The 22,208-nt window shown below is 35.2% G+C and overlaps 2 protein-coding genes across 8 annotated transcripts in view; both read left to right on the forward strand.

The window, feature by feature from the left end:
* Positions 1-4,597, forward strand: part of Rab27a (RAB27A, member RAS oncogene family) — a 76,730-nt gene extending 72,133 nt beyond the window's left edge. For all 7 annotated transcript variants that reach the window (XM_040274945.2, XM_005316591.5, XM_021726848.3 and 4 more), the window contains exon 6: positions 2,349-4,597. In XM_040274945.2, coding sequence (XP_040130879.1) covers positions 2,349-2,544 — 196 coding nt within the window. In that variant the 3' untranslated portion in view covers positions 2,545-4,597. The remainder of the gene's footprint in view (positions 1-2,348) is intronic.
* A 2,839-nt stretch (positions 4,598-7,436) lies between these two features.
* On the forward strand, positions 7,437-21,731 carry Rsl24d1 (ribosomal L24 domain containing 1). Its single transcript, XM_005316590.4, has 6 exons — positions 7,437-7,593; positions 11,775-11,888; positions 15,041-15,113; positions 16,991-17,054; positions 19,667-19,752; positions 20,825-21,731. The coding sequence occupies exons 1-6, from the start codon at positions 7,513-7,515 to the stop codon at positions 20,896-20,898; spliced, it is 492 nt and encodes a 163-aa protein (XP_005316647.1). The 5' UTR covers positions 7,437-7,512; the 3' UTR covers positions 20,899-21,731.
* Positions 21,732-22,208: the final 477 nt, after the last annotated feature.

Here is a 22,208-nt window from a genome sequence, read left to right on the forward strand (position 1 = left end):
GATATGAAAGGAACTCTTCCCTCTCTCCTGAGAGATACACACAGAGGAAGAGAATCTTTTCTTCCTTGGAACTTTGGTGGGATGAGATTTCACAGCTGGAATGTTGCCTCTGTGGTCATGAAGGGAGTCAGACTGAGGAAGCCAGAAGGATGGCAGAATCTAGGTCCTTTGGTTGTATTCTTCAGCAGCTGAATGACTCAACTCTGCAACCTCTCCACTTTGGCCTCATACAACATAACAAGTTCCCACTGTGACTTATACACATTTGATCTAGAAGTTTAACTTTCATCTGAAAGCATTCTTTCTTTCCAATCCTAGATGTTACACATTTAATACATAGGTGTGTTTTCAGAACAATGTGTAATTATTTTGTGCTCTTTACACAAATGATTTCGTATCAAGCAACTTTTTTTTTTTTTTGCTTGACATTTAATTTGGGGAATTTTTGCCATGTTGATACACTGTAGGCATTACACAATATTCCACTGTATGATGATAGCACAGTTTATTTATCCATGCACTTACTGATGGGCATTAATGTTAAAATTTCCACTATTACAGATGGTACTTCAGTAAATATTTTGTTCACTGATGCCATGTGAACATAAGTGAGTTTCTTCAGTTCTGTTCTGTCCAATATTGTAGCCAATAGACACATGTGATTATGTGAATTAAAATTAGTGGAAATTTAAAAATTGGTCATTGCTTGCATTAGTCACATTTTAAGTGCTCAATAGTTACAGATTACTATTGGACAGCATAGGTGTGGATAATTTCTGTCTTTGTGGAAAGTTCTTTTGGATAGTGCTCTTCTGGGACAGTACTGCTCAATATTTTTTCACAACATAGCACACACAGGAAATTATACAATTTGTACAGTTCCCTGAGATGAATAACAAGGCTTGATCAAGGCAGTAGAATACTGGCTCAGGGACTCTGGCTGCCCGAGGCCATTCTCAGTTGCCCCAAGGTGTGAGAGTTCCATGATATCTCCATGGTAACTCATTTACTGTGCACCACTAAGTCTACACTTAACCTTAGAATGTGTATCTAGAAGTGGTGTTGCTGGTTCATAGTACATACACACATTGTTTCCAAAGTAGTTTTAATTCTCCATTCCTGTGGCCTTGGGAGCACTTGGTAGTGGGAGACTCTATTTTTGCCAATGTGATGGATGTGAATTAATTAATATGCCATTACTTTAATTTGCATTTCCCTTGTTTTTGGTGAGGTTGAACATTATTTCACTAATGTTATTTCTTTCTGAGAATTTCCTTTTCAGGTTCTTTGTCTATTTTTGCATCACCTATTTATCATTTTAATTAAATTGAATTATTTATATTTTTTGGATACTAGCTCACTTGTTAGTTATATTAACACAACCATTTATTTTGGTCAGTACCTCACCTTCTAACTTTGTTTATGATATATGCCATGGCACCAAAGTTTAATTTTATTATTATTATCAAGATTATTGAGCTAGGTGCATGTCTATAGTCCCCGCTACTGGAGGCTGAGGTAGAAAAAGATTCCTAGAACCCAGGAGTTTGAGGCCAACTTCAGCAACATAGCAAGACCTGGTCTCAACAAAGCAAACACACAACACAAACAAGATTATCAAGCTTTTCCTCTGTGTTTGAGCTATAAATATTTCCTTATGTAATAAAGATATTCTCTTACATTTTATTCTAAAGGTTTTCCAGTTCTACATTCACACAGAGGAATTTCATTTCTTATATCAAGAATTAATTTTTAAATTTTTAAAAGTCAAAAAAGTTCCCATTTGGGGCTGGGGATGTGGGTCAGGCGTTAGCGCGCTTGCCTGGCATGCATGTGGCCTGGATTCGATCCTCAGCACCACATACAAACAAAGATGATGTTGTGTCCGCTGAAAACTAAAAAATAAATATTTTTAAAAAAATTAAAAAAAGGTTCCCATTCTATAATGTTTGTAAAATGTATATTCCATAAATATATTTTCTTAAAAATAAATAATCTTTGGAAGTGTCTAAAACCTCTAGTTTTTTTTAAAAAAATTTAGTTGTTGATAGACCCTTATTATTATTATTTATTTATATGTGGTGCTGAGAATCAAACCCATGCTTCATATATGCCAGGAAAGTGCATTACCGCTGAGACTCAGCCCCAGCCCCTAAAACCTCTAGTTTTACATTTCTATTAGGAATACAGTGTGGATTATTTTATTTTATTTTTCACTTTACACTGGGGTGGTTAAATGTTTGTCATCTTGTATATTTGTACTCAACTTTTTTTCTCTAATTTTTATTACCAAGGCCAAAGGTCACTGACTCTCCCCTTCTGTTATCTGGGTTGTCTCTGTCTTCCAGCATACCCTACTTTGAAACTAGTGCTGCCAATGGGACAAACATAAGTCAGGCGATTGAGATGCTCCTGGACCTGATAATGAAGCGAATGGAACGGTGCGTGGACAAGTCCTGGATTCCTGAAGGAGTGGTGCGATCCAATGGCCACACCACTACAGATCCATTAAATGAAGAAAAGAAGGGGACATGTGGTTGTTGAAAACTCAAGTGTGCGGCACCATATTTCAGATGGCCTGTGTATGTGACCTTCCCTATGGCTGACACAAGGCACAGTGAGATTAATAGGCTTGTGTACAAACTGCTTCTCCCCATCTCCCTTAGACCTACTAACTAAGCATCCAGTCTTTAATTTGTTGCAGCTTTGTAAACATTTAAGATTCAGCCTAAGAGTTAGGAAAAATATTTCACAGAGCCAAAAGTGCCTTTTACAGCCTTAGCCCATGAGAGTAAATCATTCAAGAATTCAAGAATTGGTAACCACAGAAGAGTGTATTACAAGGAAAATACCACCTGCCTTAATGCAAATAGACCTAGAGTCTCACATTAAGATCTTAGGTATGGTTATGAAATAATCACAGTTTTGAATCCAAATTTACAAACTCCTACCATAGGTGACCTTCTAAAATCGCCATTTTAACCACTTGAATGTTAAATAAGAATATAAATACACATCAGATTAGTGTCTTTGAGCATTAATTCGAGGTAAGCATTCCCTTTAACATGAATAGAGGGCAAATCATGGCAGAATCTATAGATCCTGGATAAACTGGATTGATGATAAACTCATCGTGACTGTAGACTCATCATGATTTTTTGTTGGTTGGAAAAGGGTTGGGGTTCGAGGCAGAGGTGGCTTAATTAGTATGAGCAAGTAAAGCTACATTCCCATTGCTCTAAGGACCAATAGAAGGATCAGGAACTAGATCTCACAGCTTCAGTTCATTTATAGTTGGCCTGTATCCTGGGCACATCTGAACACGGCTGGTGTTTATTCTGTATATGTGATAAGTAAATATTTAGCTTGTTTTTCTTCATATTTATAATGTTGGTCTGGCATCCTCTGACTGCAGTTTCAATTAGCTTATAGACTGCTAATCTTCTGTCTTCACCATTAGGCTCTGAATGGTTGATATTTGCAACTTGTTTTATTTTTTCATTGGTGCAATTGAAGAAATTTGTTTTTAATTGTGTAGAATGTCTGTTTGCTATTTGGCAGAAGATAGATGGATTTGTATTCTAGTTCAATCTAAGAGAAACTGAAGTGTTCTATAGCTTGTATTTTTCACTGGGATCATGGGTGTTTACTGTACTTGCTCGGTCTTGCCAAGATCATGTATTCTGCTGTATTGCCAAAGTGTCTTCATACCAAATTAAAGGTGGTTTTAAAATATACTTCATGGAAATAGCTTATAAAGTTCAAAGGTATTTCATTTTGAGGAAAATTCTTATTTATTAAAGTGGTTTAAATATTGTAGATTAAAATTTCTAGAGAGCTTAGTTGTTGTTTAGAAGAAATATCACTTATTATAATTTAAATAAAAACAAATGTATTTTGTGGCAGCAAATATTTGGCAGAACTGTAACTAGAAAAATACAAGTAGGAAGAAAAAATTACTTTCCAATAAGTTTCATCTGGCCTTTTATTGAGCACTTACCATGTTTTTTTGTTTTTGGCTCCTGTCTTTTTACCACTCCTGTAACAAACCTAACCATGATACTAAGATTTTACATATTTCTATGCTTGAAATGAAGGCTTCTTTTAAATACCAAATAAGTCATTCAAGCCTCCGCATTTGAACAGTATTCTAATAAGGAAGATATCCAGATGTTTCAAGGGCAGGGCCATAATCATACAGCAGTGCCTTCTAAAGCTGTCATAAGACTTCAGTGGAGTGTGCCTTAATTAAGCAGTTATATATCAGGGCACATTTTATGTGGTCTATTTGTATAATTAAAAGTAAGACAAGGTTTCAGTTTTCAAGAATCAGATGTATAAGTAGCTACAAATTCTATTGGCCTTAAACACAGCACACAGTCAAATGTATGCATAACAGTGCACACTCAAGAACCACCTTTATTAATTAAATAACCAGTATTCTCTTTGAAAATAATTTGTTTAAATTTGATATCAAAGTACCATATTTTTGTGTGTCAATGTATTTTCTATTTACAATCCCGTGTAAAAGTAAAGCATATCTTCAGTGAACCTTATGCTAACTAAGCGATAATAAAAGAGTGATCTAATCTGTCAAGTTTGTGTGTGACCATAACTTCATTTCTCATCACAATATTTCCAATCACAAAAAGGTTGTCATGCGAAGGGAAAGATTCCATTAGATGCTCATTATGGTCCAGTAAAATAACATTCTGGAAAAAATAATTCAAAATATTATAATCTCATATTTATTGAGCACCTATATTGTAAAAAGTGTTGTACTAGGCAACTCAGATAAACAAAACAAGGATGGTTAAGGCTTGAATTAAGATCGGAACTGAGAGACAATGGAAGAGACAATGGGAAGGGTATATTTACTAACTGGATGAGGAGGAAATGTGTAGAGAGGCGGCCAATATGACCTTATTTCCTATCACTGTTCTTATCACTCACAGTTTTCTGGTACATCAGCTTCCTTGGATCAGTGAGTATGTTCCTGCCTCAGAGCGCTTGCAATTTTTGTTCCTGCTGTCTCGAATGCTAGTATTCTATGTTATCTGTGTGGCTTCCTTTTCCACCCTTTTAGACTGTTCATATGTCACCTGGCCCAGAAGGACTTTACAGACAACTTTATGTAAAATAGCAGTCACTCCCTTTCATAGCCCCAACCAAACTGTCATTCTCTGACTCATTATCCTGCTTGCTTTTCTTAATTTCACTCACAGCTACTCAATATATTTATGTTTCTCCCCATTCACTAAGATATAAGCTCCACAAGGACAGAGACGGGTAGTTTGTCAAAATTGTGTTGCCATCACCTAGAAATGGGCCTGGTATATAACTGGTACTCAAATGTTTGTCAATTGAGCAAAGAACTTAAGAGGTAGGAGGATCAAGTGAAAGAGTTTTTAAAACAGGAGTCACTATTGATGTTAAAAGATACTGGAGTAAAATTTGAAAACAAAAACGGCATAAAAATGTTTAGAAAGGCTCATATCTAATAGGTTTGTATTGATTCATTATAAGAAATTAGGAAATTTGAGAAGAACATTCTTATCCTGTGACATATCAAGATGGCTAACAATCTAAGAAATGTTCAATAAGGAATATTTCGTTTTGCATTTTTATAAATTCGATAGTTGTATTTTCCAGGTCTTTTTTGACAGTGGGTGACTATATAGCTAGAACATGTTTCCATTATAAATTACTTAGATAATGCTGGATAAAATTTAAAGAATCTATCTTAAATGTATAATTTCTCAAGAAGGTAAGTGATGCCCCAAGACTATCTTTTTCTCCTCAAAAAAGACAACAGAGGCAACTTAAAACAACTTGATGCTGAACGTGGTTTGCTTTGGGTTTGTTTTCGCCAGTATCAGTAGTTGAGATGCTTGGTCTTAACAGCTATGTACTGTTTGAATCTGTTAGAAGTAGGGTGCTGGAACTGAGAATTCTCTTTCCCAAATACACAGCCAGGATTTGGTCTATGTCCTTAGTTTCCTGTGATAGCTTATAACCACAAGTCTGCTCTTTACAAGGTTTGAGATTCAAGTTTATATGATCTAATTTTTTTAGGAAAAATAAATTAAAAATTAACATTGAAAAACTCGACTCTCTGTGGAATGAATACTTAGTAAAAGCAATCAAAATTTGTTCAGAAGAAACATTTCCACATAGACTTTGTTAAAATCCTGAAGAAAACACCCAACTATGGTTGAGCTACAATTTCAAATTACAATCCATTCCTTCCTAACCCTTACTCCAATCACAAATAAGGCCAAGAGGAATTGGCATTTAAGAACTTCAAATAATGTATTCAAAAGGAGACCACAAAGTACAAATGTTTTTAAATAATTACAAACACTAAAGAAATGAAAAATCTGGGTGAAGAAGACGACAATATTAAAGATGTTGGACTGAGTTAAGTCCTAATAAAAAAAAAATTCCAGAATGAAGACTATAGAAGATAGCTGAGTTTTCCATTAATGATAAAAGACACACGCCCTCAGACTCAGGAATCATGTGTGCCAAAACAGGATAAACGAAAAGAAACAATATTGCCAAGATTTCATAACCATTAGTTAGATGTGGAATACATTTTTCTCCCCTTCCTTTTGGGTTTAATTATACTAGCTCTGAAAGAAAATTAAAACTTGTGTGGCTGGTTACTTGCCCATTCAAACTAATGTGAATCACTGAGTATGATCATAGTCTGAAGGGAAGAGTTTCAGAGGAAGCCATAGGGTATGGTTCTAAGAACATATGAAAGATATGGCCAACGACACCAGAGATAAAAGGAGGCTGCTCCTGAGGGGTAGGAAGGGTAGGGCAGTTCTTGTTGAAGTAGCAAAATAAAACGGAATTGGAAAGAAACGGTGTAAAGAGGTCAGGAACACTGGGGAGGCTCTCCTTTAATTGTCCATGAGGATAGGAGAAGGAGATTCAAGAAAAGCAAAATAATTTTCCATCTCTTGGTTTACTCTTAAGTGTGACTCATGCCGATGAGGGGTAACAGGCATCGGCGAGATGTTGAAAAGGCTGAACCGCACGTTCATCAGTGTTATGAAGAAGGAGTACAGAGACGCAAACATACACGTTTGTTACACCTGCCAAGTCTGGGGCAGAAATCAGGGCGGACAGTGAAATACGAGTTCTTAGAGACAGCCCAATGTGTGGAGAGAACTTTGGGCAAAACACAATAAAGAAAAGACATAAGACACGCCTAAACGCCAAGAAAAATTAGGCGTTGTGACAGCGATTGAAGAACGGCACAGAACCACGTCTGGCTTTCCCAGTCTGATCGAGGGTGCAGTTCTGCGCCTGCGCCAAACGACACGCTTTTGCTTGCGTGGCCGCAAGGAGGCGCAGTCGTGTTCGGATAGCATCCCAGGGGCGCTCAGACACGAGCCTTTTCCGGGTCGGAGGCGTGGACGAGAATCACTTCCTGTGACGCTGCGCGTCACTTCCTCCTCAGCTCGCCGTTGGGTCAGTGGGGACCCACGCGGCCTCAACATGCGTATCGAGAAGTGTTATTTCTGTTCAGGGCCCATCTACCCCGGCCACGGCATGATGTTCGTCCGCAATGATTGCAAGGTGAGGCGGCCCAGGCAAGCGTCTGCCCAGCCGCACTCCCGCGGGCCCAGAACGCGTCCCCTCGGCTCCGGGTTTTGCGGAGCCTGCGGGGTGTGGTCTGGGTTCTCCGCGCTGCTCTGGCGAGAGAGCCGGCCGCCTACTCGGCTTCTCTGTCCTCAGTCCAGCTTGGAGAATTGCTCCTTGCTGTTGTCGCGAGCGGAGCTTTCCACCAAGGCCATCTTGGGCGGGTTAGCTGCCCTGGGATTGAGGAGCGATCCTAACCAGCATCAACGGGGATCCCGGGGCGTCTGTTGGGGCTGTTTGATCGTTATTGGGTCAGGGCCAATTCCTGAAGCCAGTAAACTGTTGAACTCATGTCTCATCAAACAAATGCGAAGGACCGTGTCCCTAGGGACAAACAAGAGATGGGACTGTCCATATTGCGTAGAGACTGATGGAAATGTTGTATATGCTAAATAGGAAAGTTAGGTAGAGTTACTGGAGGTGAGTTGTGGAGGGTCATGTATAGAGAGGGGTGGAATTGGAAGTGACAATACCGGATTTTGAATACTGCATAAGAAACGAGAGGAGTCGGGCTTGGTAGCATATGACTGTAATCCCAGCGACCTGAGAGGCACAGGTAGTGTAGAGGGCAGCCTCAGCAACTTCGCAAGGCCCTGCCTCAAAAATTTTAAAAAAGGACTGGGCAGTTACCCATGTGGAGAAAGGAGAGGACATTCTAGATTGAAGGAAAGTTAAAAGTTTGAGCAAAGATAAGGAACAGAGCTATTATATTTCTGAGGAAGTGGTTGGATTGTAAATGATAGAGGCTTGGGACTACAGATACGGAAATAAGCCTGTGAACATAAACATAGACATGCCTAGTTGTGAATGACTTTGTGAATGATAAATGAATTTTCCCTCTTGTATCAGAATGAACCTTATTCCTCCAGTTCCTAGAATTGAACTTGTCTTACATTTGTGTCTGAATTACTAGACACCTGTTAAACAGATTCCTGGTTTTCATAACCTCTATGGAGTTGGAAACTTTGTCGGAGAAGGGAAGAGGATGTGAAAGGCGATTTTGACATAAAATTGTAGATCCTACTATATGACTTTATACTTCTGTTATAGACCAGAGGTGTTAACCTTATTAAATTAAGAGCAAGGGATCCTGCTGGAGGATATGGACCCAAACCTCTGTGGGAACTTAAAGCATGTAGAAGATTTTGAATACTTCCTGGTAGGAACACAGAAATTTATAAAAACAAAAAGATTGCAAGATTGGGGTCTCATTCCCAGTGGGCTATGTGGTTTGTAGATGATCTGGTCATCAGGATATCATGATTTTTATCCATTAGTGCTTCTCAGCTGGATATTGGAATTGTAACAACTTCATGAGAAGTTGAGCTGGGTTTTGATTTGATAGACACAGTTGAAGTTCAGGGTGATGAGGAAGTCTATGTTGCTATCAAAGACAGTGTTGAATGGCCAGGAGTTAGTTTGGTCTGGAGGAAGACCAGTAGACCCAGAACAGAGTTGATTATGGGAATGATTGGAGGTAGAGGCCCTGAAGCACTGACAAAGAAGAAATTTCTCATCGTTTTTATGTTGATGATTCCTGAATCTGTATCTTCTCAGCTCTATATCTGAATTTTCCATTGGGTGGGGAAGTTCTGCATGTATCTCAGTGGATCTACTGAAAAAGAAATTCTTACTGCCTCAAATCTTTTTGCTTTTTGAATTAATACCACCCTCTCTTCTTAAGGTAGTTTTGTTAGAAACAGAGAGTCATTGAATTTTTCATCTTTTGTGTTTATTTTTTCCAAGTCCTATCCATTTTGCCTCTGCAAGAATAATGATGTCTTGGGCTGGGGATGTGGCTCAAGCGGTAGCGCGCTCGCCTAGCATGCGTGCGGCCCGGGTTCGATCCTCAGCAGCACCACATACCAACAAAGATGTTGTGTCCGCCAAGAACTAAGAAAAAATAAATAAATGTTAAAATTCTCTCTCTCTCTCTCTCTCTCTCTCTCTCTCTCTCTAAAAAAAAAAAAAAAAAGAATAATGATGTCTTAACCTTCTTTCTGTCCTTCCAATTTGAACTTGGTATGTGTTATCTGTATAGCCTCCTATAGTTAAAAGCTGAAAGAATACAAGCCTCCTTGTATTCTTTCAGCTTTTATGGCCTTTGTTCATGAGACTCTTTTTTAAAAAAGAATTTTTTAATTTGTAGGTGGACACAATACGGTTATTTTATTTATATGTGGTGCTGAGGATTGAACCCAGTGCCTCATGTGTGCTAGGCAAGCGATCTACCGCTGAGCTATAACGCCAGACCTCACCAAGTCTTTGATAGTTACTTCTCCTCTCACTCTTCTTAGGAGGCTTCACAGGGCAAAGTTAGTGCTATTGCTCTATATTTTCCCATACTTACATACACTGTTAATGAGGGCTTAATAAATGTTGGTTGGATTAGTGGAAAAAGAAAGATTGGAACAGTGTTAGGCCAGGGTAGTTTATGAATCATTTATTGGTATGTTGAAGACTGAAAATGGTAAGGGGCTAGATGAAAAGGAAATGTGAGCCTGTGAAGCTTTGGCTTATACATAGTCCATCCATGGCCTACCCAGCATAGATTTAACCACTTCCTAATGTATTTTTTTATTACTTTATACATTATTTATATAGTTTTAAAATCTCATTGTTTATTTCTTGGTCTGATCTCAAATCTTTTTGTTTGCAAAGTAAGACTCACATTGTTAGATTAAACTTCTTAAGATAGGGCACTATGTTTTAATTATTCTGATATCTCTACCAGCTAGTAGAACCTCAGGCTTGCAGGTGCTCCTTATTTGCTAATTGAATCCTATCCTATCTCCAGTGACTCCAATCTCTTCAAATACTTCATTCTGTTATTCAGATAATACCTATTAGGTGTGGAGTCAAGTAGATTTCTTATAGGCTCTGTTTGGAGTTGAGAAGACCCAGAACAAGTTCAAACCCATCATTATCTAGATTTGAGAAATGAGGATTCGCTTAGGGCTTATCTATTAGGTATTAAATGTTGGAAACTTTTATTTAAAAGGTGATATTATTTGAGCTGAAAGTACTAAAATACATTTTACTGATAACAGTTTCCTGGTGGGTTACTGTAGGAGCTTGTAGTAGTTCTCATGTTTTTTAGTTGATTTGAAATTAACCAAATGTTGTCATTCGGATTTTTTAAGAGGGCTCTCTAGGTTTGTGTATAGATTGGTTTAAATTGGTATTGAAGGGAAAGTTTCTTACTGTGTGTACCTGCTTGAAGTTCCCTATAGAACAATGTATATAAAGTGAGCAATATTAAGATTTGTGGTATACACACAGGCTTACTTAAATTACTTATACTGTTCTTTTAACATATTTAATTGTGTCACATCTTCTATGTAAGAGACTTCAAGTTAATCAGGATCCATAAGCTCAAAGAATTACTTTTAATATTTCCTGTACTAACATACACAAATTGAATTGTATTCTATAATATTGCAAAGTAACAAAATAATGCAGTTTAGACTTATAAAAACAGGGACACATTGAAGCATCATTAAGTTATAACTTAACTATTAATTAAAGGATCAGATCTTTGGGAATGAAGGTGGAAAATCAAAGTAATAAACTCTTATTATTAGATCTGTCAATACATTCTTTAGAATTAGACAATCTGTTGTTGGTTTGAAATTTGGTGGTTTTATCCAGATGAAAAGATTTCAATCAAAGGAGATTTCAGAATGATTGTTTGAAACTTTTGCCCCCATTGGAGTAAATAGAACCTTAATTTTGAGAATTATCCTGAATTGAGAAGGGACTTAAAATAGCTTTTCTTAAAACTGTTTCCTTTATTCAAGATCATTGTAAGGTATTATTTTTTATTATTTGATAACAGTGATTAGTAGCTTTTATTTATATTTTCAGACCCCTTATCCTTTAGTTGGAGTAATGTTTAACAGTTACAAACGAGTTCTGTTTTCATTTATTCTCATATGTCTCTCACATTTCTAAATGGTTTAAGTAGAAAGAATGAGTGGTAGAAAGAATTATGAGTGGAAACCGTTGTCATTTCTCAGACTTTATAATTTTTTTTGTTTTACAGGGGTAACATCTTATGATAGGACAATTTTTAACGTTGACCTTTTTTAATATTTTTTAACTTACTTTTCTTGTAGGTATTCAGATTCTGTAAATCCAAATGTCATAAGAACTTTAAAAAGAAGCGTAATCCTCGCAAGGTCAGGTGGACTAAAGCATTCCGGAAAGCAGCTGGCAAAGAGCTTACAGTGGTGAGTATAGTTAGCTGTTAATATGATTTTTACATTTTCCAAAATTTAGTTTGGGGGAGGGTTTATGTATCTAATTAACCATAACAGGGGTTCTTATAACATAATTGTGAGTATTTCATTATATTTGGTTATAATCTTATTCTCCCATGATCCTAAAAATCATCATTCTGTAGACTTTTGAAAAAGAAAAAATCACCAGTTTTATAGAAGTTGTTTCTTATCCTCACAAGACTATTTTTTAGCTCTCGAAAACAAAGGAAAACTATGTAAGTGGATTGAGGTACAATTGGAAATTGTTGTTCAATGATTTTTTTGGGGGGTTATTTTATTTGTTCTTTTTAGATATACATGACAGTAGAGTGTATTTTGACATATTATACATACATGGAGTATAACTTATTCTAATTAGGATCCCATTCTTGTGGTTGAACATGATGTGGAGTTACACTGGTCATGTGTTCATACATCAGCATAGGAAATTTATGTCTTGATTGATTCTACTGTCTTTCCTATTCCCATCTTTCTCCCTTCCCTTCATTTCCTTTAGTCCAATATAATAAACTTATGTTCTTCCCTCCCCCTCCCTCTTATTGTGTTTTAGCATCTGCATATCAGAACATTGGCCTTTGTTTTTTGTGGGGGGATTGACTTATTTCACTTAGTGTGATTGTCTCCATTTCCATTCATTTACCATCAAATGTCTTAATTTCATTCTTCTTTATGATTGAGTAATATTCCATCATGTGTATGTTCCACATTTTCTTAATCTATCTATCTGTTGAAGGGCACCTATGTTGGTTCCATAGCTTAGTTATTGTGAACTGAATTGCTGTAAACATTGATGTGGCTGTGTCACTGTAGTATGCTGATGTTAAGTCCTTTGAGTATATACTGATGAGTGGGATAACTGGGTCAAATGATGGTTCCATTCCAAGTTTTCTGAGGAATCTCTATACTGTTTTTCACAGTGTCGTACTAGTTTGTAGTCCTACAAGCAGTGTATGAGTGTACCTTTTTTCCAACATCCTCACCAACATTTATGTGACTTGTATTCTTCATAATTGCCATTCTGACTACAGTGAGGTGGAGTCTTAGTGTAGTTTTAATTTGCATTTCTCTAATTGCTAGAGATGTTGAACATTTTTTCATATATTTGTTGGCCATTCATATTTCTCCTTCTGTAAAGTGTCTGTTCAGTTCCTTGCCCATTTATTGATTGGGTTATTTGTTTTTTGGCGTTAAATTTTTTTGAGTTCTGTATGTATCCTGGAAATTGAGGCTGTATAGGTGGCAAAGATTTTCTCCTGTTCTGTAGGCTCTCCATGTTAATTGTTTCCTTTGCTGTAAAGAAGCTTTTTAGTTTGATACCATCTCATTTATTGTTTCTTGATTTTACTTGTTGCACTTTAGGAGTCTTGCTGAGGAACCTTGTTCCTAAACCGACACAATGGAGAGTTGGGCGTACGTTTTCTTCTAGTAGGCACATGGCCTCTAATGCCTAGGTCCTTGATCCACTCTGAGTTGAATTTTGTGCATGGTGAGAGATAGGGCCTTAATTTCATTTTGCTATATTTGAATTTCCAATTTTCCCAGCACCATATGTTAAAGAAGCTATCTTTTCCCTAAGGTTCTTTTATGGCGCCTTTGTCTAGTATGAGATAACTGTATTTATGTGGGTTTAGTTTTCATGTCCATTTTGGTGCCAATACTATGCTGTTTTTTGTTATGATAGCTCTGCATTATAATTTAAGGTCTGGTATCGTGATGCCTCCTGGTTCACTTTTCTTGATGAGGATTGCTTTGGCTATTCTGGGCTTATTTTTTTTCCAGATGAATTTCATGATTACTTTTTCTGTGAAGAATGTCATTGGAATTTTAGTAGGAATTGCATTAAATTGTATAGCGCTTTTGGTAGTATGGACATTTTGACAGTATTAATTCTGCCTATCCAAGAACGTGGGAGATCATTTTATCTTACAAAGGTCTTCTTCAATTTCTTTCTTCAGTGTTCTGCAGTTTTCATTGTCAAGGTCTTTTGCATCTTTATTAGATTGATTCCCAAGTATTTTATTTTTTATTGAAGCTATTGTGAATGGGATGGTTTTCCTAATTTCTCTTCAGTTGATTCATCATTGAGGTATAGGAACACAATTGGTTTATGCTATTAAAGGATTTGAGAGGAAACTAGGAGATTAAAGGATTCTTGAATGGCAGTTCAAGATGAGGTTTGTAATAACACTTATTTGTCAGTTTCTAATTGTTAGTAGTTTTGGTAGTAAGAGGAATAGGGGGAAGTCTAGAATGAGATTTCATTGGATGTATCACACTGATCATATTGATGTTATTGAGTTGATAAAAGGATCTCTTAATGCTTGTTCCCTGTAAAGGGAGACAGTGAAGGCTATAGTTTGGGCTAGCTTTGAGGGAAAAAGAATTTTAAACTTTCCCTTCTTCCATGGCCTCTTTTTCCTTCAGAACCCCAAACCTTTTCCCCTCTGCACTATTTAAGGGTGGTATCTACAAACATTTGGCATGAATCCCTTTTCTGGTTTCCCAGAAACAGTGTTTTTCAGTGAACATGAAATAGTATTAGATAGGATGCAAGTGCAGTCATAATTATTGTCACAAAAATAATGTTCAGTATGAATAAGAAGCAGCAAAGCACCTCAAATGCAAGTGATACTCGCTGCGTTGCTTAGTGCCTTGCTTTTGCTAAGGCTGGCTTTGAACTTATGATCATCCTGCTTCAGCCTCCTGAGCCACTGGGATTACAGACATGCACCACCGTGCCTGGCTATTTGACTCTTTTGATCTATGAATAATGGCAGCTTCATATGATTCAATATATTACCAAAGTTTATGTATACATTTATACCATCATTGTTCAGTGCCCCTCTTTAGATGGGGGTAATATTCTCCACTCCTCTCTCTTTGAGGCTCATCTGTATATATATATAGAGAGAGAGGTGAACATCTTATAAATGGAGATATAAAAAGGAGAAAAAGATTGAAAACCCATATTCTCTGGGATCACACTGGTGGGGGAAGGTAAATCTTAATAAGTGTTCCCTCAGAACTTTCGTAAAAAGAAGAATGTTTTAAGAAATGCTTCCTTTTTACTTCTTTTACCAGCACTGTGTTTCTTTTTTCAGGATAACTCATTTGAATTTGAAAAACGTAGAAATGAACCTGTCAAATACCAGCGAGAACTATGGAATAAAACTAGTAAGTCACAGGGGAATACAAAGAATATTCAGGAGAGACTGGTTTAGGGTGTTACTATAACTTTAAATGTCAGTTTGTTCTTTAAATATTAGGTCTATAATTTTTATTGCTTTGCTTTTAAATGTTTTCATTCTCTTTTTCATGGTTGTATTTATATATTTAATTATGAGCTATTTGAATTCCTTTACAGAGTTGGCTGAGGTTCCATTATAAAAATAATATAAAATTAAATTTGAAGGGCCCACACAGAGGTGTCAAAAATATACAAAACTCTGAAAAAAATAGAGAAGGAAAAATAATCTTCAGTTGAGTGTGGCACAGTTAAAATATACATAAAACTCCAAAGCACTTTACCACTTTAGATCATTTAGTTTAGGACTATAAACTGTATTTTGAAGACATTATAAAGTTTAATACTTAAAAAAACCCCACCAGACTGGGGATGTAGCTTAGTGATAGATTGCTTTCCTAGCATACTTAAGGCCTGGCTTTCATCTTCAAACTGGAAAAAGAAAAAAAGTACAGCATTTAAGGTGATCATTACAAATTTTCTAAGATAACTTGTAAGTATTTGACTTAGGTAAAAATGAAACTATAGATTTTACTGAAATTTAAAATAATACCTAGTCTTCCCCACTCTCCACCCTCAAGAAGTAGGCAGACTTTTAATGAAAAAAGTCCTATGTGTTGGACTTAATCTCTTGAGAGAGCTTGTAGATTCCACTGTTCATGCATATCAAGGTCACACATAGCCCTCTTTATTGAGTACTCATTAGATAGTAATTGGTTCAGGTATTATAACAGAGTCTCATTCCTAGCCCCACTTATTAATACCTCTGTAAATTCTGTAAGAAGCAGTGTTTCATTGATTTTTTTTTTTTTTTTTTCTGTACAGATTCTGTTATCCTTTTGCACTGGGATTCTAAAAATAGACTTTTGAAAAAGAGCTGCTGGGTAGACAGTATTAAAGTCTAAAAATTGTTTCTTATAGAGTAAAAATTGTCAGTAGTGTTCCAGAAAAATATATTATACTCTTTTAAGGAATTTGTTCATTCCTAGTTACTCCCCATTTTTCATATATATATGACTAGTCGGAATTGAGATGTGTTATACATGTAAAATTCATGTTAGATTGTGAAGACTTAGTATGAAAACAGAGATTAAATATTTGATTAACAATTTTTTATGTTGCTGTACATGTTGAAAATGACAGTTTTTTTGGATATGTTGAGCTAAACAAGATTTATCCTTTTATTTCCACCTGTGTCTTTTTACTTTTTTTTTTTTTTTAAATACAGCTACTGGACAATTTAAAGTTACATATGTATTTTGTTTTATTGGATAGTACTGATATACATTCTGGATTATAATTGAACTCATTTTCTTGATAGCCATGACTCCCGTAAACATTTTTCAAAACAGTTGGATTATGGTGGTTGAGAATTTAGCAATATTGATTGGTTCATTTTACCAGTATTTGTCATGACCACACCATATCCCAGGCACTTGAAGAAAAAATTTTCATGACTAGAAATGTGCTGTCTTTTGTCTATGGAGATTACAAACTAAGAATGGGAAAAGTTATCAATAATCCAAGCTCTCTGTGTGATAAAATTTGAAAAGCACTGGACTGGTTTAAATATAAGAAAAGTTTAAAAGCAAAGGCTTTGCAAAAAAATTAGAGAAGGTTGACAGTGATGTCAACTAAAAGTATATTCCTTTTTTAGCTTTTTCAGTAAGGATTGTTTTTGCAGTGGATTTTTTTCACTTAAATTAATCTGTTAAATCAATAATAAATGTTCATTAAAGCACTTGTTGATTATAATCATATTGCTTGAATGTACACGTGTTTTCTGATTTTATGAATTTTTTTGTAGTTGATGCAATGAAGAGAGTTGAAGAGATCAAACAGAAACGCCAAGCTAAATTTATAATGAACAGGTATGAATATTTGTGTAGAGTAACTCCAGAAAAAATGATCACTAGTAGATATCTAGAAGCATTATTATCTTTTGAGACTTTTTATTTTGACATGACTTTAGATCTGCAAAAAACTTTGACGAATAGTATAAAGAACTGTCATATATTCTGATAGCATTTTCTCATATTTACTTAATCTTTGATACTATATGGTAAGTTGAAGATGTAATGCCCTTTTTTCCTGAGTATTCTTTAATAAGAATATTCTCTTCCATAAACACAGTGTAATTATTAAAATCAGGGAGTAAACATTAATGCAAAACTATTATTATATCATCTGTAGACCCTGTTTTAATTTCACTAGTTGTTCTCATAGTGTCCTTCATAGTAACAGAAAAATCCTGGATCATGCATTGCATTTAGTTGTCATATCTCTTTCATCTCCTTTAATCTGGATAGTTTTTTATCTTTTGTTTGTTTTAATATTACATTGATACTTTTGAAGAGTATAAATTGTTATATTATGGAACATTCCCTCCACTTAGTGCATTTTAGTTACATATAGTAGTAGGGTTCATTTTGACATAATCATTTATGCCTGGAATTTAATTTGTTCCATTTTAGTCCCCAGTGCTTCATCTTTTCCTTTCTTTCTCCCTCCCTGTCCCTATTTCCCCTTTTTTCTACTCTACTGGTCTTCTATTTATTCACTGTTTTTTCTTTATTTTATGCTTTATAGATACAAATAGAGGTGGAATTCATTGTGGTATATTCATACAAACACACAACATAATTTTGTCAGTTGCTTTCCACATTTTTTCCTTTTTCTCATCCCTCTTCTTTCCGCCTCAATCCCCTTCCTCTACTCCACTGATCTCCTTTCAATTTTCTTGGGTAAACCCCTCCCCCTTTTCCCACTTACTTTGCTCTAGCTTCTGTAAGAGAAACATTCGATCTTTAACTTTCTGAGTCTGGCTTATTTTACTCAGCATGATGTTATTCAGTTTCATTTATTTACCAGTAAATGCCATAATTTTAATTCTTCATTATGGCTGAATAAAACTCCATTGTGTGTATATACTGTATTTTTTTTATCCATTATCTGTTTGTGGGCTTCTGGGGTGGTTCCCTAACTTGACTGTTGTGAATTGTCATTGATGTGACTATATTAGTATAGTATGCTGATTTTAGTTCTTCGGGGAAATACCAAGAAATGGGATAGCTGGGTCACATGGTGATTCTTCCAGGTCTTTGAGGAATCTCTGAACTGCTTTCCAAAGTGATCATACTAATTTGCAGTTTTACCAACACTGTATGACCATACCTCAGCATTTATTTTTTTGTATTCTTGATAGTTGCTGTACTGATTGGAGTGAGATGAAATCTCTGTAGTTTTGTTTTGCCATTCCTCTGATTGCCAGTAATAGTGAACATTTTTTCATGTATTTTTTGACCATTTGTATTTTTTCTTTTGAGAAATGTCTGTTTAGCTCTTTTGCCCATTTATTGATTGGGTTATTTGGTTTTTTTTTGGTTTGCTGTTTTATGGCTAACAAGAAGTTCTAAGCTTCTAATTAGCTTCTAAGAGCTAATTCTCTGCGTTAACCCCAATATTAGCTCTTTCTCTGGAGCAAGAACATTTGCTTTTAATCTAATCACTGTGGAAGTCTGTCAAAGCATTGAAGTTTTTAAGTTTTGTGGCTTAAAAAAAATGCTAAAACCTATCAGAAAGGGGGCCTGAATATTTGAGAACTAATTTGTTAGCACTTCTGTTGAACATCATTGGTGTTTGTGCTCTTTTAATTACTGAATGATTAAAAGAAAATTACAATACGCAGAGCTTGTTATTTATTTGAGGAGAAAGATCTAGAGATTTTAATAGATTGTTTTATATAGTAGAGTTGCCATATGTACTTAATAGAAATTGGTGTCCAAAACTTGATAATTTTTTAATCATATCTTTCATTCACTCAGTAAATGTATATTGAGCACCCATTTTGTGTCAGACCAGGCACCAGGAGGAATATAGTGAATGAATAAGTGGGTACTGTTGGATTCCTGTTTAAGCAGGCAGAAACTAGACAATAATATTTTTATTTTTGAGTTTGATTTGTTGGGGTAGAAAATGTACATCTTGAGCCAGTTGCGGTAGCATATGCCTGTAATCCTAGCAGCTTGGGAGGCTGAGACAGGAGGATTGCAAGTTCAAAGCTAGCCTCTGCAATAGGTGTGTGTGGGGGGCCGATAAGCAATTCAATGAGACCCTGTCTTTAAATAAAATACAAAATAGAGCTGGGGATGTGGCTTAGTGGCCAAGTTCCCCTGAGTTCACTTCCCGGTACCAAAAAAAAGATGTACATCTCTAAGGGTTTAATAAGTGACTTTACCTTTAAATTTGGGAATAGATGCAAGGTAGATGGCAAAGTTCATTGCTTGCCACCTTAGAATAATTTGAAAGACCCTGATAGACTATTCATATGCTCCTTCTGGGTGAGAACAGAAAGGTAATCATCTAATTTGCATTTCTTATCAGTATGGCTTACTTAATGAAATTTAGTAGCAATACTATTAATTATTGTTTCTTAAAGAAGTTTTTAGTAACTGAAGTTTGGCTTTGATATGTTTTATCCTAGATTGAAGAAAAATAAAGAGCTACAGAAAGTTCAGGACATTAAAGAAGTCAAGCAAAACATCCATCTTATCCGAGCCCCTCTTGCAGGTCAGTACTATATTGCATGGGAGTTCTCTGTTTTTTGTATAGAGATGAAGTGTATATTTTTGTGGTCTATGTAATTGAGTACTTTCTTAGGGTATTTTTAAACACTTAAATATTATTTATTGTACATTTATGATGATTTTATTTATAAAAATATAATTTATTAAGCCAGAGGCTGAGATAGGAGGGTCCACTTGATAAGTTTGAGACCAGTCTGGACAACATAGTGAGACCCTATTTAAAAAAAAAAAAAAAAAAAAAAAATTTTTTTTTCAGTTTTTCTGTTTTGGCCAGTCTGTTGCATATGGTGTTTCTTTTTCCTCTTCGTAATATCCTGTCTTGCATACAATATTTTTCCCATGTTAAAGTGATCTGAGTAGTAATTTCATAGAAGATTTTTGCCTCACACCTGTTTTGATTATTAGTGGTTCTCAAACTTTGGTGCATATTGGAATGACTTGGAGGAACTTATTATAAATGTAAAGTCTCAGGCTGTTAGTAGATCTCCATATGATGCTGATACTAAAAGCTGAGGGCTGCCTTTTTGTTTTAAAACCTTATCTTTGTTATTTATTGTATTTTACTGGTAGTCACTGTTTTGGGCAGTTATTTGTGTGCATAGTATTGAGGTGCATACTCAGCTGGCACCAAGTATATTTTTTTTTTCTAAAAATTTACTTATGTAGGTTATGTAAAGAGAAATTTTGCCTAACTTATTAATAAAGGACAAATTCTGAAACTGCATGTAGATTTGTGTAAAAGTCCTACTTAGATTATATTTGTACTAAATTCTATTTAAACAAAGTAGATAAAATTTGTTTTCAATGTACCCCCAGAACAACAGAAATGAGCCACAGTAACTTTATTTTTAAAAAGGGGTTTTACTGAGGGTGAAATGCAAAATGTCTGTAGATGCTTATTACTTTATGCATTTGTAAGATCAAAGATCTATAAAAGTTCAGCTTATTACTCTTAAATTTCTTAGAATTGGTTAATATTGTAAAGCACATAGGATCCTTTATAAAGTATGAAGGATCACATTGAATTAATTATGTTTTTTATTATTTATTTAAAGGCAAAGGAAAACAGCTGGAAGAAAAAATGGTACAGCAGTTACAACAGGATGTGGACATGGAGGATGTTTCTTAAAAATCTTACTCTATAATCATTTCTATGTGTACATTTGAAAATCTCCTTTGGAGACTTAGAATTTAATTCTAAATAATTAATTTTTATATAAGGTCACTGAAGTGAAAGGTGATTATAAATACTGTTCTACATTGCTATCTGCAAAGCATCAGATTATGGATGTTAGATTGCACCTCATTGTAATGTCTTCATTGATAGACATGCTTATGTAAATCATGAAAATTCTGTTCATAAATGCACAAGTGGATTGTGGACAGAATGGTCATGCCTTTTGGATAATGGCACTAGGCAGCATTTATGTAATAAGTAATTACAAAAATTCATGGCCAGTGATAGGTAAAATCAAATTTTCTTTGCAGTAAAATGTTCCCTTTATTATGTTATAGAAGGGAGGATACAACAAGGAACTAACAATTTTTATGGCAATCTCAAAATCATTTATTTTTATTTTAGTATTTTCCGTTTTGATTTATTAGCCTAAAGGAGCATAATGGCCAAATACCATGAAGCCTAGTTATGCTAAGCTGTTTTGACCTGGTTTACCTGTTCTTGGCAGGTAGTTGTGAGTGTTTGTGAGGAGAGCTGACTAATCTTTACTTGAAATGGCACTATATTATTTCTGCTTTAGAGAATACTCAGTTCTAATTTGTGATTCCTGTTAGAGCAAGCTCCCTCCCTCCTCCCCCTGATGTAGAAGTAAAGAAATCCTAGTGTCTTAAAATTTTTTGCGGAGTTTTCTTTTTAAAAACAGGTTCTTAATTGTTATGGAATGTAGAATTTATGGGTATAATCTGCCCATTATTTGTACATAAAATAAAAACATTTTTAGTGTGTGCCTATATATTATTTAAAGATACTAAAAAAAGTATGAGGTATTTTTACTTGGAAGAAAATAACTTTCTTTACACATACTACTGTATTAGGAAACATAGTTAATTAAAGAGAAATATATGCTTAGTATTTTGTGTTTCTGTACTTTTATATTATTATGACTCTAAGTGTGTTAAGGATATTGAATAATAGGTTATCTTTTTTCAGGGAAGAAATTAGAATACATTACAGATAGTTAGGGTAACAAAGTAATGGCTAATTTTAAATTTTAGTGTCAGGTGGTAAAAAATTAATCAGTCTCTGGACCAACTGTTAGAAGACCTGAATTCCAATGTGGTTTTGCCTTTGTATTCTTATTTATAATAAAAATATGGCATATTTGTAAACAACATTATTGATGTGAAAATTATAGGTGAGGAAAGGTATTTTTTGAGATGTTTTCCTATATACTATATTTGTATTAATATGAACATGTTTAA

Source organism: Ictidomys tridecemlineatus, chromosome 5, assembly GCF_052094955.1.
Source record: "Ictidomys tridecemlineatus isolate mIctTri1 chromosome 5, mIctTri1.hap1, whole genome shotgun sequence".
NCBI lineage: Eukaryota > Metazoa > Chordata > Mammalia > Rodentia > Sciuridae > Ictidomys > Ictidomys tridecemlineatus.

Excerpts from the sequence above, each read along its gene's own strand:
- Rsl24d1 (XM_005316590.4), top strand. The coding sequence starts at position 7,513 with ATGCGTATCGAGAAGTGTTATTTCTGTTCAGGGCCCATCTACCCCGGC. Across the intron at positions 15,114-16,990 it reads AGAACTATGGAATAAAACTA|TTGATGCAATGAAGAGAGTT; the intron begins GTAAGTCACAGG and ends ATTTTTTTGTAG. Across the intron at positions 19,753-20,824 it reads TATCCGAGCCCCTCTTGCAG|GCAAAGGAAAACAGCTGGAA; the intron begins GTCAGTACTATA and ends ATTTATTTAAAG.